This window comes from Arachis hypogaea, chromosome 17 (genome assembly GCF_003086295.3).
Source record: "Arachis hypogaea cultivar Tifrunner chromosome 17, arahy.Tifrunner.gnm2.J5K5, whole genome shotgun sequence".
Classification (NCBI taxonomy): Eukaryota; Viridiplantae; Streptophyta; class Magnoliopsida; order Fabales; family Fabaceae; genus Arachis; species Arachis hypogaea.
In genome coordinates this window covers 2,742,246-2,762,883 of record NC_092052.1, presented here as the reverse complement: position 1 = coordinate 2,762,883, position 20,638 = coordinate 2,742,246, and the positions used below count along the sequence as shown (strand labels likewise).

Genomic DNA, 20,638 nt, shown 5'->3' with positions numbered 1-20,638 from the left:
AATGTGTGTGTCAGAGAGAAAGAGAAGCTAAATACAAATTATGGTGGTTATTTTCTTCAATCATTGGGACCATTATGTATTCGTCTTGAAAACAAAGATACAAGGACCCATTCGAGCTAAAATGCAAACTTTGGGGACTAAATCCCCATAATGGTCCCCCAGATTCAGCCCGTGCACCGATTTAACCCCTAAGATTCCAATTGCACTATTTATGTCTTCCAGATTGCGATCCGGGCAACATAATGGTCCTTCGGTGAATTTCCGGCGTGACTCAGCGACGGCTTTGCTTATGTGGCACAGCCACTGCCACGTTGGAGCCATGAGTGTACAGATGACCTGGATTGTGTTGTAAAATTCCCCAATGTAGCCCCTGTCTTCATGTTTAAACCCTAAAACTTCATTGGCCTCCCCTCAATGTGGTTCTCTCCATCAACGTCTCCTTCTGCATCTGTTGTGTACACCAATAGCTGTCCCCCATGAGAGGAACTGGGAGCCATGTTGCAGGAAGTTCCAACCGGTCATCGTCGACGGAGAGACGGAGAAGAAGCACAATGCCATTTCCACCTTTTGTTGGGTGATTGTTAATGGAAGCAGCAAGAGGTTTCAACTTCTCCTTGCTTTTTGTAATAGCCAAATACACAATCCTAAAAACAAGAATCATCCCAAACATGATGGCAAGATCAACCCACTTGGAATGCCCCATTTCCACCTGCCATGTGTTTGTCAAAATGTCTCTACCACTAATAATGGTTTTTGCACTTCCACCTTGTTCCATGGAAAATTTTAAGCCTTCAAATTCATTCTTGAAAGATCCTTGGAAAGCATACTTAAGGAAAGAAAGGTAGTAAAAGGGGTATTTCCAAAATGGTTTTCGAAGATTGTTTGGCAGCCTGTAGAATCCACCAGTTAAGATGGTTAGTCCTTGAATTCCGCAGGTAATGCTCATGCCGGTTACGAAATTGGGAAACATACTCCCCACAACCATCATGAGGCTCTCAACCCAAAGCACAATGGCAAACAGAACAGAAGCAAAGTACACAAAGTGTTCTAAACCTCTCTGCAGCCCTGAGAGGTAATATATTATTCCTCCAGGAATTAGACAAATCATTAGCATATATGGAAGTGCTGAGAAAGTACAGAGTTGATGGAGCGAATCCACCAATAATGGAGCATAGCAATCTTACCCTCATTTCCTCCATTAATGGAGCGAATCCACCAATAAGAGCCATGAAAGCCAGAGTTGATATCAAAAAAGTAAGCAGAGACCCTCTTCCCTGAACCATGCATGAAGATATTATATTAACTTCTTAACCTTGTGCATTACAAGTCATAATGTTAATTGCTTTTCATAGTTTACTTACTTGAATTGATCCATTACTTGAGCCAATGTTATAGAACATGGAACCCATGCTAATAGCTACTGCAATAAAGACAACAAGAAGCAGCCAGTAATTGCTCAAGTCACGAAACAATCGCAGCGAAGATCTTCTCATAAGAACGAGGCACTGAGTGAGGAATGTGGCGTTGACCCTCTTCTTCCCAACTGCTCCTGAATTCTGTAGGTATGCAAAGGTTAGTTTTTCATATTTGTCATAGAGATATAGGTTTTGAAAAGTTTGGTAAGGAATGTAACATGAACTTACACTTTCAGTTATTGTTGCCACTACATTATTAACTTGGTTTTTAATCTCAGATGATCCATAAGACTTTACAAGGATGTCAATTGCTACTTCAGCAGTAACTCTGAATCCAAAACCTTCTTCAACATCCTGAATAAATAACAAGAATTTGATTTTCAAGTATGTCATGTAGAGAACCCACATTGAGGGGAGGCCAACGAAGTTTTAGGGTTTAAACATGAAGAGAGGGGCTACATGGGGAAATTTTACATTACAATCCACGTCATCTGTACACTCATGGCTCTAACGTGGTAGTAGTTATGCCACATAAGCAAGGCCGCCGCTGAGTTACGCCGGAAATTCACTGAAGGACTATTATGTTGCCCGGATCGCAATCAGAAGGATATAAATAGTGCAATTGGAATCTTAGGAGCTAAATCAGTGCACGGACTGAATCTGGAGGACCATTATGGGGATTTAGTCCAACTTTGGGATCAAAAACTATTTTTTTTTATTAATATATCTTTTGTTTGTATATAGAAATCATCATCCATCCCAATTCCATAACAATAAGAAAAGACCCACGATGAATTAGTTACTGAAATGAACATTTGGCGGGAAACAAAGAATGAAACTGACCTAAGGAAGATTGAGAGGGAGAGAGAGAGAGAGAGATCCAATCTGGGTCGGTGAGATCAAGCTTTTTTGTTGGATTGAATGTCGTTATGTTTGTTGAAGACGGCACCTCAAATCATATGAACGTCAAATTCATTGTTCATATTTCTGAATTCTGATTTTTGCATTTTGCAGCTAAAGCTAATGCTTTCAGCTTTGAACAATGTCAAGATAACTCTACTTTGCATTTTTAGTTACATTATATTGTAAAAATTATGTAGTAAAAGAAATAAATAATTAAATTGTACATTTTGCAATATGCAAATATTCCCTTTTTATATATTAAGTAATTTCATTTGTTTAATTGTAGAATTGTTAATAAGAGAAAGTACTTATATTTTTTTTATAGTTATAGAATTTATAATTTAAAACATATATAAAAGAACATCACTATTCTTATTCTATTCTACTAAGTTGATAATTTAGGTTAGTGGTGAGGACCATGTGGCATCTTTAACTCTTTACACCTTCAAGTTTCAAAGATATTTAGATTCAATGGGACCCACATGTTCCTTTGCTCAACCAAAAAATCTTCCACAGTGCTCAATGATTGGGTTCTCACTGCTTATATTCTTATTCATCTTCAGATCCAGTGTCATAAACTTCATATTCATCTTCATCTTGGTTTAGTGCCAAAAAAAAAAATATGGGGAGTGAATTGGTGAGGCGCAGAGTTAACTTGATTGCTTCCCATTTTGCATCAACTGATGACATCTCAGCTGCTCATGTTCTCCCTATGATAATTAATTTATCCTCCTCTTTACTTTTTTTTTTATTGAAGAAATTGTTTGAATTGATCAATTGAAATTATGGATTTTTATTGACATGCTTGACAAGTTGATACTAAGTGGGGAGCAAGAGTAGTGAACTTGTGTTCCTCACTGAGGTCATATGATTAGAATCTTAGGATCATGTTTTATCATGAGAGAATCTAACTAACTGAATATAATTTGGGTATCTTGTGTAAAGTAAATTCTCTTTTGTTTCATTTTTGGATTCTCTCTAAAGGGAGATAGGAAAAAAGTTCTCTTCGGCAAGAGTTATAAGAAATTTTAGTTTTTGGTAACATTCCCGTGCATGGCCCGGGTAATACACTAGCACTACTATAAGCAGTCCTTCATTCTTCCTTTCTTTCTTTCTTTTGGGAGAACAAGGTAGGCATGGGAGAGTGAGAGAGAAGAAAAAACCACACACAGAGCTTGGTGTTTCAACTTCGAACAAGCAAAGGTTAAAACAATCGCTGAGGTTGTCAATAATGGGTACCAAGAGAAGCATCAATCCAAGGTTTTTGTAGATGGTATGTTATAACCACCAAACTCCTTATATATCTTTTGTTTAGTTTAGTTTACGTGTAGTTGTTGTTTATATATATATAAATAAAATTGTTTCTTGAAGAAATGCATATACCGAGGGCTTTTAAATTTAATGGGCTTGCAAGCAATTGGAGTGCTGGATCTAAGTGCAAATTAATAATAAAGTACTAGGCACTGGCCCCTCTAAGTTACCCAAAAAAAAAAAAAAAGTACTAGGCACTGAGCAGAGCTTAATAATTGAAGTTTGGTTTTTGGTACTTGTCCCAGATGAGATTCCCAAGAACAAATGAGAAATTCGAAGGTTTTTCTTTTAAGAAGAATCTTCTTGGATTTTCCTTCCCAACAACTTTATCATCAAACACATCTGCAAAAATCTGCATAAATTCGCAGTAGACAAACAAATTTAAAGTAAAGTCATGGAAATTTCAGAATTATAAACTCAAATAATTGGTAACTTTGTTTGTTTATTTAGAAATTAAAACAACAAAAACCATGGCTACTCTAATGTCAAATAATTCTAATGTCCATGAAAGATTGATCGCTTCAAAGCTATTATGGCATAATTGCACCAAGATTAATCTTATTGCAACTTTTGTTTCAGATTTCATTTCATCAACCTTAAAAATATCTCTGTTAGTCGCATTTGTAGAGTTGAGACGGAAAGACTTGGGAATTTATTGATACAACTTGGATAAATGTTTCCATGCATTTTATAATTAAAATGGGACCACTGACCTTTCACTCCATATCCAGTGATTCTTTCTACGGTAAGCTCAATCTTGGTAGTATAATTTCAGGCTGATATAGATGATATTTTTATGTTGCAGTTATAATAAATCAGATCAATGAATACTGGAGTGAACAAATGCATTCTTGTCTTTATGAATTCAATTCATCATGGAGAAGTAGCTTATCAATTAGCAAAACTAAACACACAAGTAGACATGAATCTAACCTTTTTCACATATCCTATAGGCCGATTTGATTTGCTAATGACCTCCATATGGATTCAATCCTGAAAAAGAATAATTCAAATAATCAAATAAAAAAAAAGAAAAAAAAAGAAGTGAAGTACAAATTAAATAACATTTAGATTACTAACTTATCACGACGTGAAGCCACGGGTTGAATTTGAAAAATTTGACTCGTGGTCAATATGCTCATATTTAAAACATTTAAACCCTCAGCATGTTCCATAAATAATTCATGAATGTTCTCAGGACACAACACCTGCAAAAGAATAATAAAATTAATCAATATAAAAAAATTTAACCTATAGTATAGTAATATATTTACAATTTTCATTACCCAGTTCTTCCTTATTTCATCGTTGTTTGGGTACTTTGCGTGCTTGATGCAGTTTCTATAAAATTTGAGGATACTGTAATCTGTAGCCCACTTCTCAGGATCTAATTCGTGGTTGTAGACCGTATATAAAGTAGCTTGGCCAGGGTTATAATGCCAACTCTGAAACATGGAACTGGCTAAAATTTCTTTATCCGGTTCTGGTGGTGATGATGATGATCCTTGACGATAAAAGGCCCAATAGACAGCTAACAAAAACCTTCTTCGTCGATTCACATCCCAAAATAAAACCGGATCCAGAGACCACTTTATTGTGAGGTGGGAATTCCTAAATTGAAATTTGAAATTATTTTCAATTAAGAAAGTTTCTCATCATGTTAACTAATTAAAAAAAATAAACAATAAAAAATTACCTCGAATAGTATTTCAATTGAGACAAACATAAATCTTGAACCTCTTTTATCATTACAATGCCGCCTTCAAACGGGAAATCCAAAACCTTCCTAATAATGTTTTGCAAGGTGTTGACATCAGACGATAGTTGCTCATCTATTTTGCCTTGCACTGGCAGCACTGCCATGTCTGTTAGGACCCCGCGTCTCTGTCCATTACAGGTTTGAACCTTTATACCATCATTCAAACTTAAATTTCCATGGAATTGACCTTTTAAATGCAACATTTTTAGACCTTTAAAGACAGGTCTAAAGATTGATATGAAGTCTTCTTTTATATTGTCCCACCAATCTGTACCCGATTGATACTTCAAACTGTTTTTGGTTTCTAGCCAACCTTCTAAATCGGATTCATAGTATTCTGAAATGATCCTTTTCCGTGAAACATCTAAATAATGCATTCTCAGAAATATATTTCCGTCAAAGATACTCCACTCAACTTGTTTGGTGTATCGACGTTGTAGTTCACCAGCATCTTGGTTTTCAGAAAACTGACTAACCCTCACCCTATATGGAAGAGGGGAAGGCAAATCTGAAAACCCACTCATACCAGACCCGTAATCGTACCAAAACTGGCTTTTTTCAGATACACTAGACATGGCACGTTTTTCCCTAAGTTAAAAAACATCAAAAGAAAATTACAAACATTAAGACTGATAGCCAAAAATATGAAACAGAATTATGGCCTAAAAATACATGTATATGCACAAAAAAACATGCACAAAAACTGCACGAGTAATAAATTATAAAATCTAATTAATATAAGCAATTTTCTACCGATAAGACATGCAATTAATTCAGCAAAGTCAACAAATAAGACATAGAACTTAAATGCCAATTATGGCATAGTCGAATACTGAAAACTCAAAAGAAATTGTTGGTTGTTTTGAAGTAGACATAATGAATCTATGTAAATTGAAAAAAGAACAAAACAGAGAAAAGACTCAAACTAGAAATCAGGGAACAGACTGGAGCTACGGCCCGTCAGTGGTTCTTCCAGAAGCACCACATCTTTTTTTTTTTTTTGTTTTGGGGGGGTATAGAGGCCATTTCTGAGAAAAGGTGATATCTGCTCTAGTTTAGTTTTATGGTTTTCTAAATTACCAAATTACATCTCAAATTCAAAAAAATTGCAACCTAAAGCCGCCATTTTATAACACGCATAAATACCCCAAAGCGCGGCAGGTATATAGGCACAAAAGGTTCAGCGACAGTTTCGGAATTAAGCAGAATCAGAGTGGAAAAATTGAGTGGGTCCCCAAGTATTGTTAACTTGGCAGACATTGAGACAAGGGGAAACGCCATGCTAACACATGGCTGTGCGCATGGCGCGTATAAAGGGGAGGAAAGGAAAGGCAGGCTGAATTTGGCAATTGGCTTGGGAGAGTGGGGTTGCTATAGGGCCCTATTTCCGTTGGCTTCTTGTTGAGATCCAGACTCATCAGGGTGAATAATACTAATATACAACTCCGTCTAGTTTCTATGTTTGGTTTCCTACAATTTGGCACCAGAGCTCTTGTTCTTGAAGCTTTGTGAGCCTTCTTTTTAATTCTGCCATGGAGGATAGGATGAATACGTTAAAAGATGGCTAGTGAGGGTGGCTGGTGGGGCGAAAAGGGAAGAAACGACAAAGAGGGAAAGGGGTGGCGGCGAAAGGGGAGGGGATGGGTTGGTAGCAAAAGGGGAAGGGAGGCGAGGCACAACAATAAAAGGGAAGAAGGGGAGCGGAGGGGAGGGGTCGGGGTGGATGGCAGCGGTAGATTAAGGGATATATAAAATAAGCATTCTATAATTAAGTTAGTATGTAAAGATTAACATATAGAAATTTTTGTACTTTACATACATAACATATGTCCCAAAAGAGTTTTAATAATGAGTTTACATTTTCAATATATAATATAGTAACTTTGGTATTTCTAACCACAGTTTAATACATGCATATTGGATCACCAGTCTTCAAACTACAACATTTAACTCTAGAAGCAAAAACTATCACTCCAAACAATTTAATTAAAATAATAAAAGCTAAATTATTTTCCTTTTATAAGAAACTCGCAATGATTAATAGATGCAACCGCTACTATCACTTAAATTGTGTATTATGAATTAAAAGACTAAACATGAGTGTGGTAGTGTTTTGAGTTGTTATCAATTAGAATCTATTAGTAATGGAGGAACAGTCTAGAGCAAACTCAACAACAAATAAAACGGGGTGCAAAGTGCAAACATCAAGCTAGAAAACAGATACAAAATAAAACCCAAAGAATTGGAAACACCCAAAAATTAAATCAAACCACCAAGGTTCACTGGTTCAATAGTTTACTGGTTCGACCGGGGTTTAACCGGTTTAATTAAATATTAAATAAAATTATTAAATAACCTACATATAATTTTAAACATATAAATTTAATAATTTCTAACATAACAAAATTCAAAATTTCACAAAATAAATTATCCATGATTTAATATTAAAAATTCACAAACAACTTCAAATATCAAAGTTCATAACTAAAAACAATCAAAACGCACAGTGACAAGCACTTAATGTTCTACTATCAAAAGAAACATTAACAAACAAGTTTTCAACTAATCAAAGGCACAACTCATCACAAATCAGAATCATCATCAAGTGTTCCAATATCTCCATCAGTAATCCAAAATAGATGTAATTTATCACTACTGACAATAACAATAACAATAACAATAAAAATCAATAGAAAAGCTTGCTTAACCCAACAAGAAAGGAAAAGAAAATGCTGCAGCATAAACTCTACTATGTTAATGGTTTGGATTTTGGAACCTTTAATATTATTTTCGTATTGACTTTATGCAGATGACTTTAGAAAAGAAAATGACATATTTATTTAATTAGAAAAACTTTCCTCTCACAAATATTTGTTTCTAAAAAATAGGCCTAGTCATTGATGCAAAAATATCACTTGCTTTTGGATTTTATGAAACTACAATCGATAAAGGTGCAAAATAGAACTAATCATAGGAGCATTCAATCATTAGAACAACCTAATCATGTTATAACAAGAAGATTAAGAAGCTATTTTCAGTCACTTCGAACATATAGTAACAAAACATGAAATAAGAAGGTACAATTAGCAATTCAATTTCAAACAACAGTAAAACCAGCAAAAATAATTCCAAGTCACAGTGCTTACCGGCGGCGAGGGGGAAGGGGAGTGACGGCGACGACAGAGGAGACGACGACACCAGAGAGAGCTCGAACACAGAGAGAGAGCTCGAACAGATGACGGCCACAGAGCTTCCACACGACGGCGACACAGCTCCTGCGACGGCGACGGACCTTCCACACGCGACGCTTGTACCCAGCGGAGAAGAGTTCGGCGATGACAATGATGCGGGGCTGTGGGGGCTGCGGTGGCTGCGGGTTAGGGTTTTTGTTCTTGTATTTCAAACTTTCTTCCGTTTGAGAGGAGAGGCCGAGAGGGAGTGGGAGTGGGAGTGGGACTGGGTTGCGAGGCTGGGTAGCCATTTAGGATATTTTTTTTTTGTTATAAACTATAAAACGACGCCGTTTGAAGGGGTTATCCCAACCGGAACCCTTTAAAAAACCAACGGATCCTAGCAGTTCACCGGTTAACTACTAGTTTGACCGATTCGCTGATCGAGTTTTTGCCAAACAGTTTATGAGACTCATCAGACCGACCTGGTGACGGTTCCTAATTAATCCGGTTGAATTAGTCAGTTCAATTCGATTTTTATAACTATGCTTGGGTGCATTGGGGATTTAGGGTTTCCTTTTTTTAATTTTTTTTAGGAATATAAAACGTCGTCGTTTGGAGGGGGTTCACCAAACCGAAAACCCTTTTAAAAATTGGTCTGTTTCAGCAATTCACCGATTAATTGTTGGTTTGATTAATTCTTTGACCAGTTTTTACCAGGCAGTTTATGAAGCTAACCGAATCGACTGATGGTTGGTTTTCGATTAATCTGGTTAAACCGTTCGATCTGGTTCGATTTACACCTTCAGGTTTCAAAGAGATTTAGATTCAATAGGCCCCACATGTTCCTTTGCTCAACCAAAAAAACTTCCACAGTGCTCAATGATTAGCTTCTCACTGCTTATAATCTTATTCATCTTTAGATTCAAGCAGTGTCACACACACACACACTTTGTGCTTGTTTGGGCGTCATTATTTTGATAAAAATTGAAAAAAAATTTTTTATCTTTTAGCGTATTTGGTAAATTTCTAGTAATAAAAGTAAAAACACTAGAAAAATTAAAAAAAAAAACATCTTTGAGAAGTTACAATTTACATTTTTTTTTAAAGATATTTTATTCTAAAAAAAGATATTTTTCAGGTAATAAATAAACAGAAAAATACTTTTATATTGTTATACTCAGACATAGATTGATAAAATGATCTTTTTGCATGAGATATCTAAATATAAAATTACTTTTACTTCTCTATAAGATCTTTTAAAAACAGATAACTCGGAAAAAAAAAAGATCTTTTCTTATAAGCTCACCCAAACAAACCCTTCATCATATTCATCTTCATCTGGGTTTAGTGAATTTTAGTGCAAAAAAAAAAAAAAATATGGAGAGGAGTTAACTTGATTGCTTCCCATTTTGCATCAACTGATGACATCTCAGCTACTCATGTTCTCCCTATTTTAATTAATTTATCATATGCTCTTTGCTTATTATTTTTTTTATTGAAGAAATTGTTTGAATTGATCAATTGAAATTATGGATTTTTATTGACATGCTTGACAAGGAGCAAGGGTTGTGAACTTGTGTTCCTCACTGAGGTCATATGATAAGAATCTTAGGATCATGTTTTGTCATGAGAGAATCTAACTAACTGAATATAATTTGGGTATCCTATGTAAATTAAATTCTCTTTTGTTTCATTTTTGGTTTCTCTCCAAAGGGAGACAGGGAAAATTTATTCTTTAAATCAATTGGTGAGATTCACACATAGCATAATTGATATAAGGTTGGATAATGTTTTCCCTTTTTAGGTTTAAAATTGGATGAATTGATGTAATTGTGCATCTAGCTTTTGATAAATTCTTTGTGACTCTGTAGTTTGACATCATTATCATTGCATATCTGCATTCATAGGTAGTAGTAAATGTTGAAATCCAAGATGTTAAAAGTTCCTAAGCTTAGCATAGAGTTCTAGCAACTTTCAACTTTATAAAACAAAAGGATTTAACATCAGATCTCTGTGTTTCATAAAGGGCAAGGAATTAATTAGTTCTATATTAAGGTGCTAATTCAGAATTTCCATATGCTACTGTTCTCTAGCATTTTTTTGTATGATGTCTTACATAATAATCTTTACCCTTTTCATCATTAGTATGTGTATGCAACTTGTTTTGTTAATTCATTTTCATTCCCTTTTTCATCAGAACTGCAGTGGTAGTTTGAACTCTGTGCTCCGGCGATGCGATAACAAGGTGTATTTCGCGCGCCAATCATCTGAATCTTATGGTTATTTCATGAGGCAGATTTCAGCTGAAGAGGTAATAACAACAAATTTCTTATTGGCTGAAATACTGCTTCTATGTGATTCTTTTTCAGAAGAAGAAACTTAGTAGCATAATTAATATGAAAAATTTTGCAGGGTGCTCCAACTCCTAAAACTTTTGGTTCTGCATCTTATCAGAGTCCTGCTAACACAAGAGCACTATGTTTTGCTAGACCTGAAAGTACACCTTGTTTTGCCAGACCCGGAAGAGCGCCGTGTTTTGCTAGATCGGCGAGAACTGAATCGGATTACTTAAGTTCAGTGGTTCAACCATTGGCTCCAGTGCAGGGTGGTGAATTTAGTACAATTGAACCTCCTTCATTTTCTAGGCCAAGGAAACCGCTACCGCGAGTAGACCAACTACATTCTGAAATTAATGGTTAGTATGTTAGAGATTTGAACCCAAAAGTTATTAAAATGGAAGTATGCTACATTTATAAACTTTTTTCTTAGCAGGAACTGAGTGGTCTCCGAGGATGGATGTCGCGGAATCAAAAGGAAAATATGTTATCACAGTTGAAGTTCCAGGAGTTAGGATCAATGACATAAGAGTGGAGGTTGATGATCAAAAGTAAGTAACCATTTCTGTTATAATCTTCTCAACTGATGGAAAGGATAAAGCTTAATAAAATGTTGCACAATCTTTTTACTCAAGTCACTATTGAAGTCTCATATGTGATCCAATTTATGCATACGCATCGAAAAGTAAGTCTTATCTAACTAGATGGAATCGGCTACATTGATCAAATCAAATTATGTTAGTGTATATGTTTAAACCATTTCTTATGATATATGTTTCATAAAAAATTGTGAAAGAAAGAATGGTAGGTAGAAAATCAAAATGTTAACAATAATTAACATTCTTGGTTATGAATTGTGTTAAGTTTGTGACCTACTATATGTGAACTGTGTGGCAGGTTATCTCTCAAAGGTAGAGGCTCTACTAGCTACTTGACAATTGCAGGGTCTCCAAATGCCTCGTTTTCTTCGTATAACAAGTGCGAGATACTATATGGACCATGCGAGGCGGTCTGGCCACTCCCTTCCGGCGTGAACAAGGATCATATATCAGCTGAATTCCAGTGAGTGAAACCTCAAGTGTTATTTAACTTGTTATTTGTTGACTATTTAAGATTCATAACTCTTGAAACTAGCCACTGATGCATAGTTCATTACAGAGTTAATAGTATTCTAAAATCAAATTTTCAATTTCAGCTAGAAAACTAAGTACAATCATGATTCATAAAGACTCAATATCTCACAATCACATAAGTTCATTTGAACTTACAAAAGAAGTGTTAGTGTTTGATTGAATCTATGTTAACATTCTTCATCAATAGTAGACACATGTGAATTGAAGCTGATATTTCTAATCTTGTTTTCTTTGTTTCTGAAATTTCAGGGATGGATTTCTTCAGATAATAATTCCTAAGATTTGAATGAGGTTGATTGCAGCCAAAACATATTTTGGAGCATTTGTTTGGTTATGATCATATCATAAATAGATCATAAGATAGGCTATGTTGTGCTTTGGAAATGCTTTTATTTCTTCTGTACCAGTTATGTCTATCTATGTCTTATTTTATATGCCACTAAACAAAAGAATTTGGCTTAACCTTATGTAACATCCTAACTTTTAGCACGTCATGATCGTACCAAAAGTGAGGCGTTACTAACCTGTTTTCCTTATTTACTATTTAATATTAAGCCTTTACATCGGTATCACGTTTTAGTTTTTAAGAAAATTTCAGAAAATAGATTTTAGTAATTAAAATCACATAACAAAAGGTCTTCGAATAACAATAATCACATAATTATTAATAATAATAGATGCCATACAATTAAATTCAATGTAAAACTCAAATACAATACCTATCCCTCTGGATAAAATAAAAACCCTGAAACAACAAGGGCGAGGGAACTCTATAAAAAACAACAGGAACCACAAATAAATCTACTAATCGTCTGCAACTTCTTACTGAATCTTCGAACCTGTGTCACTGAAAGGGTGGAAGATTTTGGGTGAGAACAAACCACACGTTCTCAATAGGGATTGGGAATGACGTAAAAGTAATGAATTCAATACAAATAATTAACTTACTCAATAAAACTATTTTGTTAAACCTTTGGAAATACTTTTATCTCTACTTCAGATAAATAATTACTTTTCTTTAAACTTCTTAACTCAAAACAGATTTTAATCACAAAATTAGTCATATTTCAACCACAACATCTCATAATCAACCACGGCCCTAGGCCCAAGCAACTCAATCAACTACTAATTCATCACAATCCAACCAATTTTCAGCCACAAACACAAGTAAGAAGGTTCAAACACAATCAAGCACTTATATCAAGTAGAACAATTAGCAATTAAATGTAACTATTCACATAGGCAAACCAATTATAATATGCACACCCAAACAATGTCATATAAATGCATATGATGCATGCCTGTCCCTAATGCAGGCTATGAGCTCATGTGTCGGTTGCCTATCCGCTCCCGACATTATCCGGACACAAGTCCCAGATATGGCTTTCCAGATGCATACAGTGTGCTTATAAGTCGTACGGCTAGGCCGCATACAGTGTGACTTTCCAAATCAATAAGCGTACATCTGGAAAACAGTTCTCAGTGTGTGGGCGTCCCCACTTTACATTTGCCACTAAGGCTCAAACAATATCACATCTGCTCTCCTGTGGCAGACATTTCATTAATTTAATATATTTCTTTAATCTTTGTTCTCTGCTCTCCTGTAGCAGAGATCCTTTTAGTTAATATATTCTTTAAATTCTTATTCCCTGTTCTCTTGTGGCAGAGATTCCTTTTCTTAAAAAACTGAGCTCAAAACAACACTTAAAACAAAATCTCTCCTTACAAAATTAGATTTAAAACATGATATTTTTCTTTAATAAATCGAGTTTTTAAAAAAAATAGAACACACCTTTTCTCAACTAAATAAATCTCAAATAATTTAATTTTCTAAAACCAAATCTTTTAAAATAACTTTTCAAATAAAACCTCAGATTTTATAAAATTTTGGCAGCACTTCCCCTAAAATTCGGACTTAGCCACCCTTTTCGGATCCCAACTGAACCATTTTCAATCTCTTTTCAATCAAGAAATCAAATACATATTCATCAAATTCAGTCACAACCACAACTCAAATTCATCATTTAGTCATTCCAAACAATCTTAAATTATTTACAAATACCCACTAGACTTCCATGGCATTCATAGTTTAAAACAGTTAATTTCAAAATAAAATCCCCTACCTTCGTACGGAACCAAAATCCTCGAAAGCTTCTTTCTGATTGAGCTGCTGAAGAAGAAAGCGTCAGAAATCGTCTGTGCTTCCTAGAACTCTAGTTAGCCGAACTCAAGGGGAAGAGGAGCTACATCACCGTCAACTTTTACCGGACAAAAATAACGCCAACGCGTAGAGGAGAAGAATATAAACACTTTTACCGGATTAGATTTTTTTAGTTACGGATCGCAAGAAATTAGAGTCGGAAACTCAGGGTTTCCATGGAAGCATCACATTCTCTATCGACCTTTCTTTTTCTTTTTTTGGGTTTATGTTCGGTGTTGAGTGAAAAAAAATGAAGATAGTTAAGGCTAATGGTGACTTGTGGATATAAAAGATTCATTAGGTGTCAAGTTACACACAAATACATACATATATATATATATATATATATATATATATATATATATATATATATATATATTCATGCACCTAGTCCACGTTTCCTTCTTTTTCTTTTTCTTTTTGGTTTTCGGTAAAGTAAAGAAAAGGAAATGGAATTATATGATGACTAAGGTGCATGTGTGGAATTATATGATGACTAAGGTGCGTATGTCTTTATATATATGCAGGCATATAAATATCTACGTTTAACTTTTTTTTTTTCTTTTAAATTTTAATAATAATAATAATAATAATAATAATAATAATAATAGTTTAATATTATTAATAATAAAACCTACGTCTCAATATAATATATTTGCTCATAAATAATTAATTATTTAATTTTTAAAAAATTAGGGGTCTTACATCCTATCCCACTTATAAAAAATTTTCGTCCTAAAAAATTGATATAATAAAATAAGTTCAGACTTTACTAAAAGAAAACATGATTCATGAAGAATGATACAGGCTATGCCAAGAATGTATATCCGAAAAGATTTAAATGAACAGATAGGATCACAATCAGGCAAAGAAACATATGAACGATAAGGTGTGGTTGAAAGGAGTAATCAAACCACTTTTTAAAGAGGGAATCCGGAACAAAGAATTCCAATGAAAACAATGAAAGAAGAGATGACACCAAGTCACATAGCACGAGTAAAGAGTATACGTCGAATCGAATACAACCCATAAAACGTAACTTCTAACGAAACCAAATCCTGTAATTCGCATAACCTATTATTTCTATTTCGTCTATGATAATCCATTAGCATTCCCATATACATAAGTCATTAGTATTAAGTTGGCCAGACTTAATACCATGAGGAATGCAACGGTCGACTAACAGCATTAATCAATAGACAGTCATGCATCTAAAACTTAAACTCGTCATTAAGACAAGTCCTATCGCATGACTGATAGTGAGAATTGCGTTGGTTAGGAATTTCTCTTATAGAAAGAAGAATTTCGTTGTAAGCATAGCTCCAAACCAACAAACAAATCTCACATCAAATTAAATTTGGTTGTCACAAGTAACAAACCCCAAATGAAAATTAACCGAAGTATTTAAACTCCGGGTCGTCTCACAAGGAATTACAATGAAGTGATCAATTATTGGCTATGAAAATACAAGGGGGTTTGGTTTTATATTTTTGCAAGAAAAGAAATGGCAAGAAAAATTAAATGACAAAAAAGTAAAATGATAAAAACTAATAAAATAAAGGAAAAGTACTCTTGGCTAGACATAGGTAATTGAGATCACCATCCTTGTCAACAAACCAAATATTGATAATTATGAGATACCAACTCATTAAGTCTACTTCTCAAAAGCCTTAAGTACGTAATATCTACTCCTAAGCTTGAAGTACGTCAAATGGGTTTGATCACATCAACCTATAAGGTCTAACCTCACTACTAATTAACCTAGTAGTAGGCTAGTGTCATTGGGTGTCAAATTGATCACATAGGGTTCTCAAATCACTAATTCAATGAGACCCAATAACTCAAGATCATTCAATTCCTTTAGCCTAGGCCAAGAGTCAAGAGAACTACTCAAAAACTAAAGGAAACATTCTATCAAACACCTAGAGTGCAAGAAAAGTAAACATCACCAAATGCAAGAATTAACAAGATCCATAACCATCATGAACAAGAAATCAACAATAGCAATGAAGATAAACATAAAAGAGACATGGAAACATAAAATTGTATTAGAAGAAATCAAGATTCAACAATGGTTCATAAACATAAAAGAGAGTAAAATAAGAAACTAACAAGTAAAACTAGAAGATCCAAGATGTAATAACAAGAAATTAAGAGGAAAAGCTAAATCAAAACAAGAATCAAAGGTTGGATTTAAGAAAATTAAACCTAAACTACCCTAAATTCTAGAGAGAAGGGAGAGCTTCTCTCTCTAGAATTCTAACCTAAAACATGATGAAAACTAAACTATGACTACTTGATTCATTCCCCCCCCCCTCAATCCTTGGGTTCAATAGTATCAGAAATGAGTTGGATTGGGCCTAAAATGAGCTAGAAATCACTAGCCACGAGTTGCTTCTTAGTGAATCACGTGCATCATCGGTGTGTCCGCACACATAGCACGTGCGCGCCCCTATACATTAGGCAACTATGACAAATTTTATATCATTTCGAAGCCCCGGATGTTAGCTTTCTAACGCAACTAGAACTGCCTCATTTGAACCTCTGTAGCTCAAGTTATGGTCGTTTGAGTGCGAAGAGGTCAGTCTTGACAGCTTTACGGTTCCTTCATTTCTTCATGAGTTCTCCCACTTTGCATGCTTTTCTCCTCACTTCTTCCATCCAATACTTGCCTTATGAACCTGAATTTACTCAACAAACATATCAAGGCATCGAATGGAATTAAAGTGAATTAAAATCACCAATTTTAGGGCCTAAAAAGCATGTTTTCATATTTAAGCACAAATCAAGGGAGAATTGCAAAACCATGCTATTTCATTGAATAAATGTGAGAAAAGGTGATAAAATCTCCCAAAATAAGCACAAGATAAACCACAAAATCGGAGTTTATCAAATCTTCCACACTTAAACCGAGCATGTCCTCATGCTAAGAATAAAGAAGGACAAGAAAAGGGTATGAACATTTATTCAATGCAATTAAACTATATGTACCTATCTACATGCATGCAACTAAATACAATATGACTCTATCTACTTGGTCAAAAGTAAATCAATCTCCAAGAATATATATCAAGTAGGGCTAAGTAGTATGATAACTCATGAATCCTACCAATTCAAATATCAAAATAAAGTTCAAACAGACTTGCAAGAAGAGAGCTCATGAAAGTCGGGAACAAGGAATCGAGCATCGAACCCTCTCCGGAAGTGTATCCGCTCCAGTCGCTCTAGTGTATAGGGTCGATCACTGACAAACCCCAATTTGACGGTTTGTTTTGCATTGAATTTAGAGCATCTTGATAACCTTTTGTCACATTTAGCCTAGGAATTAGCATGATTTTGTTATCTCTCCCGTATTTGTGATTAAGTGTAAAAACATGCTTTTCAAGCCTTATTTTGATGAATTCTAGTTTCTGTTTGATTCCATAAGATGCCTTGATGTGTTTGCTAGTAATCTCAGGTTGAAATAGGCTAGGCATGGATCAAAGGAAGCAAGGAAGAAAGCATGCAAGTGGAGAGAAGCACAAAAAGTCAAAGAAGCAAAGTCAGCCATGCACGCGTACGCGCACAAGGCGCTCGCGCGCGCATTGCGGAATCGGCCAGGGACGCGCACGCGTACCGTGCGCGCACGCGTCGATGATCGCACATGACTTCATTAAGGCAACACGTGCCTGGCGATTTTGGAAGGTTTCAACAACCAACTTTGGCGCCAAAATGCATATAAGAGCCAAGGATTGAAGGGGATTAACACACATTCACATCCATAGACTAATTTTAGATCCTTAGGTAGATATTTTTAGTTAGTTACATTTGTAGAGAGAGAAACTCCAACTTCTCTCTAGGATTCATCTTCATTTTCTCAATTCTCAACCATTCCTTGGTGAGATCTAGTACAACTCTCAATTCACTTTGTTCATGTTGTAGATCCTCTTCTCTAATCTCAATTAGTGTTTGTAATTGTTCAATTCTTATAGATCTTAGGTTTAACTTTGTTGTTTTGGATTCTATTAATTCATTGAAGATCTCATTTTCATTGTTGTTCATTGTTGATTGTTGTTAATCTCTTGTGTTGAATTACTTTGATTCTAGATCTCTTCTCAATTTTACTATGTCTTTCATTCTTGCTCTCCAAATGTTTGAGAAAATGCCAATTTTAGATATGGAGTAGTATCTCCTCACTTGGCCTAGTGGTTGAGTCATTGGAGACACTTGAATAATGGATGTCAATTGTTGATTAAGAATTGAGGATTGCTAATTGACTTAGAGTGCACTAAAGCTAGACTTCCCTAGGGTAAGACTAGGACTTGTGACTTGAGTTAATTACTTTTAATTGACTTTCCTCTATGATTAGGGGTTAACTAAGTAAAGCAACACTCCTTTGTTATCACAATTGAATGAAGCTATAGTGATGGGACTTCCAATGTTCAACCTTGGCCAAGGCTTTTAATATTGATTGATTGTTGTTTTCTTTTATTCACACTTTTATGCCACACTCTTCAAGCCACAAAAAGACCACTTAACCAATACATGCATCCTTGTAGCATTCCTAGGGAAGAACGACTCGGGACTAATACTCTCGATTATAGATTGTAGATTTGTTTGATGATGGATTTTGCGTCGGTTTAGACTATACTACGATTGATCACTTGATAATTTCTACACCGGCAAAAATTCATTCGTCAAAATGGCGCCGTTGCCGGGGAATGCGCATGAGTGCCATGTTTTTGGTTAATGTAAATATGTGAATATTGTGAATATGTTTGCCTTTTGTTTGTTTGTTAGTTTTCATTAGTTTTAGATCTCTATTAATTTTGTTCCTATTTGTCACTATGAATTCTCCTCCTTGTGGTTTTGGATATGACTATGACTATTTTGTAGGCGATGAAAACTTGAATGATGGCTCACATTATGGGAGAGATGAATTCTTAGGAAGGGAGCCATATCCATATGAGCACTCATCATGGCAACCTTCCCCTTCAAGTTACTATGATGGTAATCCTTCCTATAATGCATATCATTCCTATGAATATGATGACTCTTATCATGGTTATACCTCTCAACCACCACCATTCTATGCACCATATTCTCAACCCACATCTTATTTCCACCAATTGCCTACATATGATCCAAATCCATATTCCCCCTATGCATACCCTTGTGACGATTATGAACAAGCAACCCTTGAATCACCACCACTCCAACATTTTTTCCCTCCAACCCAAGTCCCCATAAATGATACACTTGGCATCATTCTTCAAGAGCAAGACGAGCTCCAAACCGCCTTCACTAGTTTCACCTCTACCCTCCAAGAATTTACGTCCCGTATAATTTCACCCTCTACCAATAACCAAAATGACTTCCCATCTCAAAGCTTTGATGAATCTTCTTTCCAACCATATTATGATTCTCCCTCTCCGCCACAAACCTCCATGGAAGCATATCAATGTCCATTAATCCAAGAGCAATATGATCTTACTTATGTTAGTAAAGCGGAACAAGAATTAACAGATCGTTTAAAGGAAGAAATGGATCGACTTCAAGCAACCATCCGTCAAAAGATAGATTCTTGGGATTCATATCACAAGCAAAATGAGTTCACGGATGATTGTGAGAAAGCAACCAAAGAGGGAGGTATGAGGGAGACTTTAGAGTCTCAAGTTGAGCACAAGGAAGTAGAGTATGTGTTGCAACAAGCGGAGGAAATGGAGATTGTTGAAGATAAAGAAGTGGAAGAAGACCTAGAGGAGGTTGAACAAGAAGGAAGTTCCATCAACGAAAATAACTCTACATCAAGTGACAATGGTGATCTTGTTGAAGCTTCCCCCTTCGAGTGTGAAACCGATGTTGAGGAGGGTGCGCAACCTCCAACACATAACTTGATCAATGATAAAGGTTTGAAGGAAGTTAGCAAACAAGAAGAATTTAAAAAGAGTTATCAAAAGATGGAAATCATCATGGAGGAGCCAAAGGAAGTGGAACCTACAATGTCAAGATCATCGAATATCTTCCTTGCTAAGTCGCCGTCCCAATCACAAATTGAGTGGGTAATAATCTCATCCTTTAATTTTCTTGGCCCATATCAATATGCGTTGTTAGAAACGGACGGTCAACTTAGAACTCTTTGTGGGCTAGAGAGTAAGAACGGACTAGATGTTGGTAGACAATGTGAAACAAGGTGCATAAAGGATGGGAGATCAAACTTTGAGTTTCAAAGGTTGAGTGAAGCCAAATTCAATGGGTTTAAGATGATGAGTACGAGTTACAAGGAGAATTCAATAAGTTTGCCACCCTATTGGAAGCATGAAGATCAAGAAGAAAATGGGTTGACAAACAAAGTATGGGACCCCGGAACATACATAGATCACTATCAACTTAGAGGCCTTGTTACTTGCTTAGGCCCCCTTGAAGGCC

General features: G+C 35.4%; 2 protein-coding genes, 1 long non-coding RNA gene and 1 pseudogene across 4 annotated transcripts; 1 reads left to right on the top strand and 3 right to left on the bottom strand.

Moving 5' to 3' along the window:
* Nucleotides 1-10: 10 nt before the first annotated feature.
* On the bottom strand, nt 11-1,906 carry LOC112765789 (ABC transporter G family member 1-like; annotated as a pseudogene).
* Nucleotides 1,907-3,679: 1,773 nt separating this feature from the next.
* On the bottom strand, nt 3,680-8,914 carry LOC112765064 (uncharacterized). Its single transcript, XM_025810926.3, has 6 exons — nt 8,535-8,914; nt 5,326-5,976; nt 4,916-5,240; nt 4,710-4,837; nt 4,563-4,622; nt 3,680-3,981 (listed from the first exon to the last, which is right to left on the bottom strand). Exons 1-5 carry the CDS (start codon nt 8,867-8,869, stop codon nt 4,577-4,579), a joined length of 1,485 nt encoding a protein of 494 aa, XP_025666711.1. The 5' UTR covers nt 8,870-8,914; the 3' UTR covers nt 3,680-3,981; nt 4,563-4,576.
* A 1,800-nt stretch (nt 8,915-10,714) lies between these two features.
* LOC112765066 (heat shock protein 16-like) lies at nt 10,715-12,622 on the top strand. Of its 2 annotated transcripts, none has more exons than XM_025810929.3 (5): nt 10,715-10,872; nt 10,974-11,256; nt 11,334-11,448; nt 11,795-11,959; nt 12,280-12,622. In XM_025810929.3, exons 1-5 carry the CDS (start codon nt 10,849-10,851, stop codon nt 12,314-12,316), a joined length of 624 nt encoding a protein of 207 aa, XP_025666714.2. In that variant the 5' UTR covers nt 10,715-10,848; the 3' UTR covers nt 12,317-12,622. The 2 variants fall into 2 exon arrangements, with proteins under 2 accessions (XP_025666714.2, XP_025666712.2); XM_025810927.3 differs by having other exon boundaries at nt 11,331-11,448.
* A 39-nt stretch (nt 12,623-12,661) lies between these two features.
* Nucleotides 12,662-14,541, bottom strand: LOC140181004 (uncharacterized). Its single transcript, XR_011875484.1, has 2 exons — nt 14,154-14,541; nt 12,662-12,877 (listed from the first exon to the last, which is right to left on the bottom strand). It is a non-coding gene; the product is annotated as an uncharacterized lncRNA (long non-coding RNA).
* Nucleotides 14,542-20,638: the final 6,097 nt, after the last annotated feature.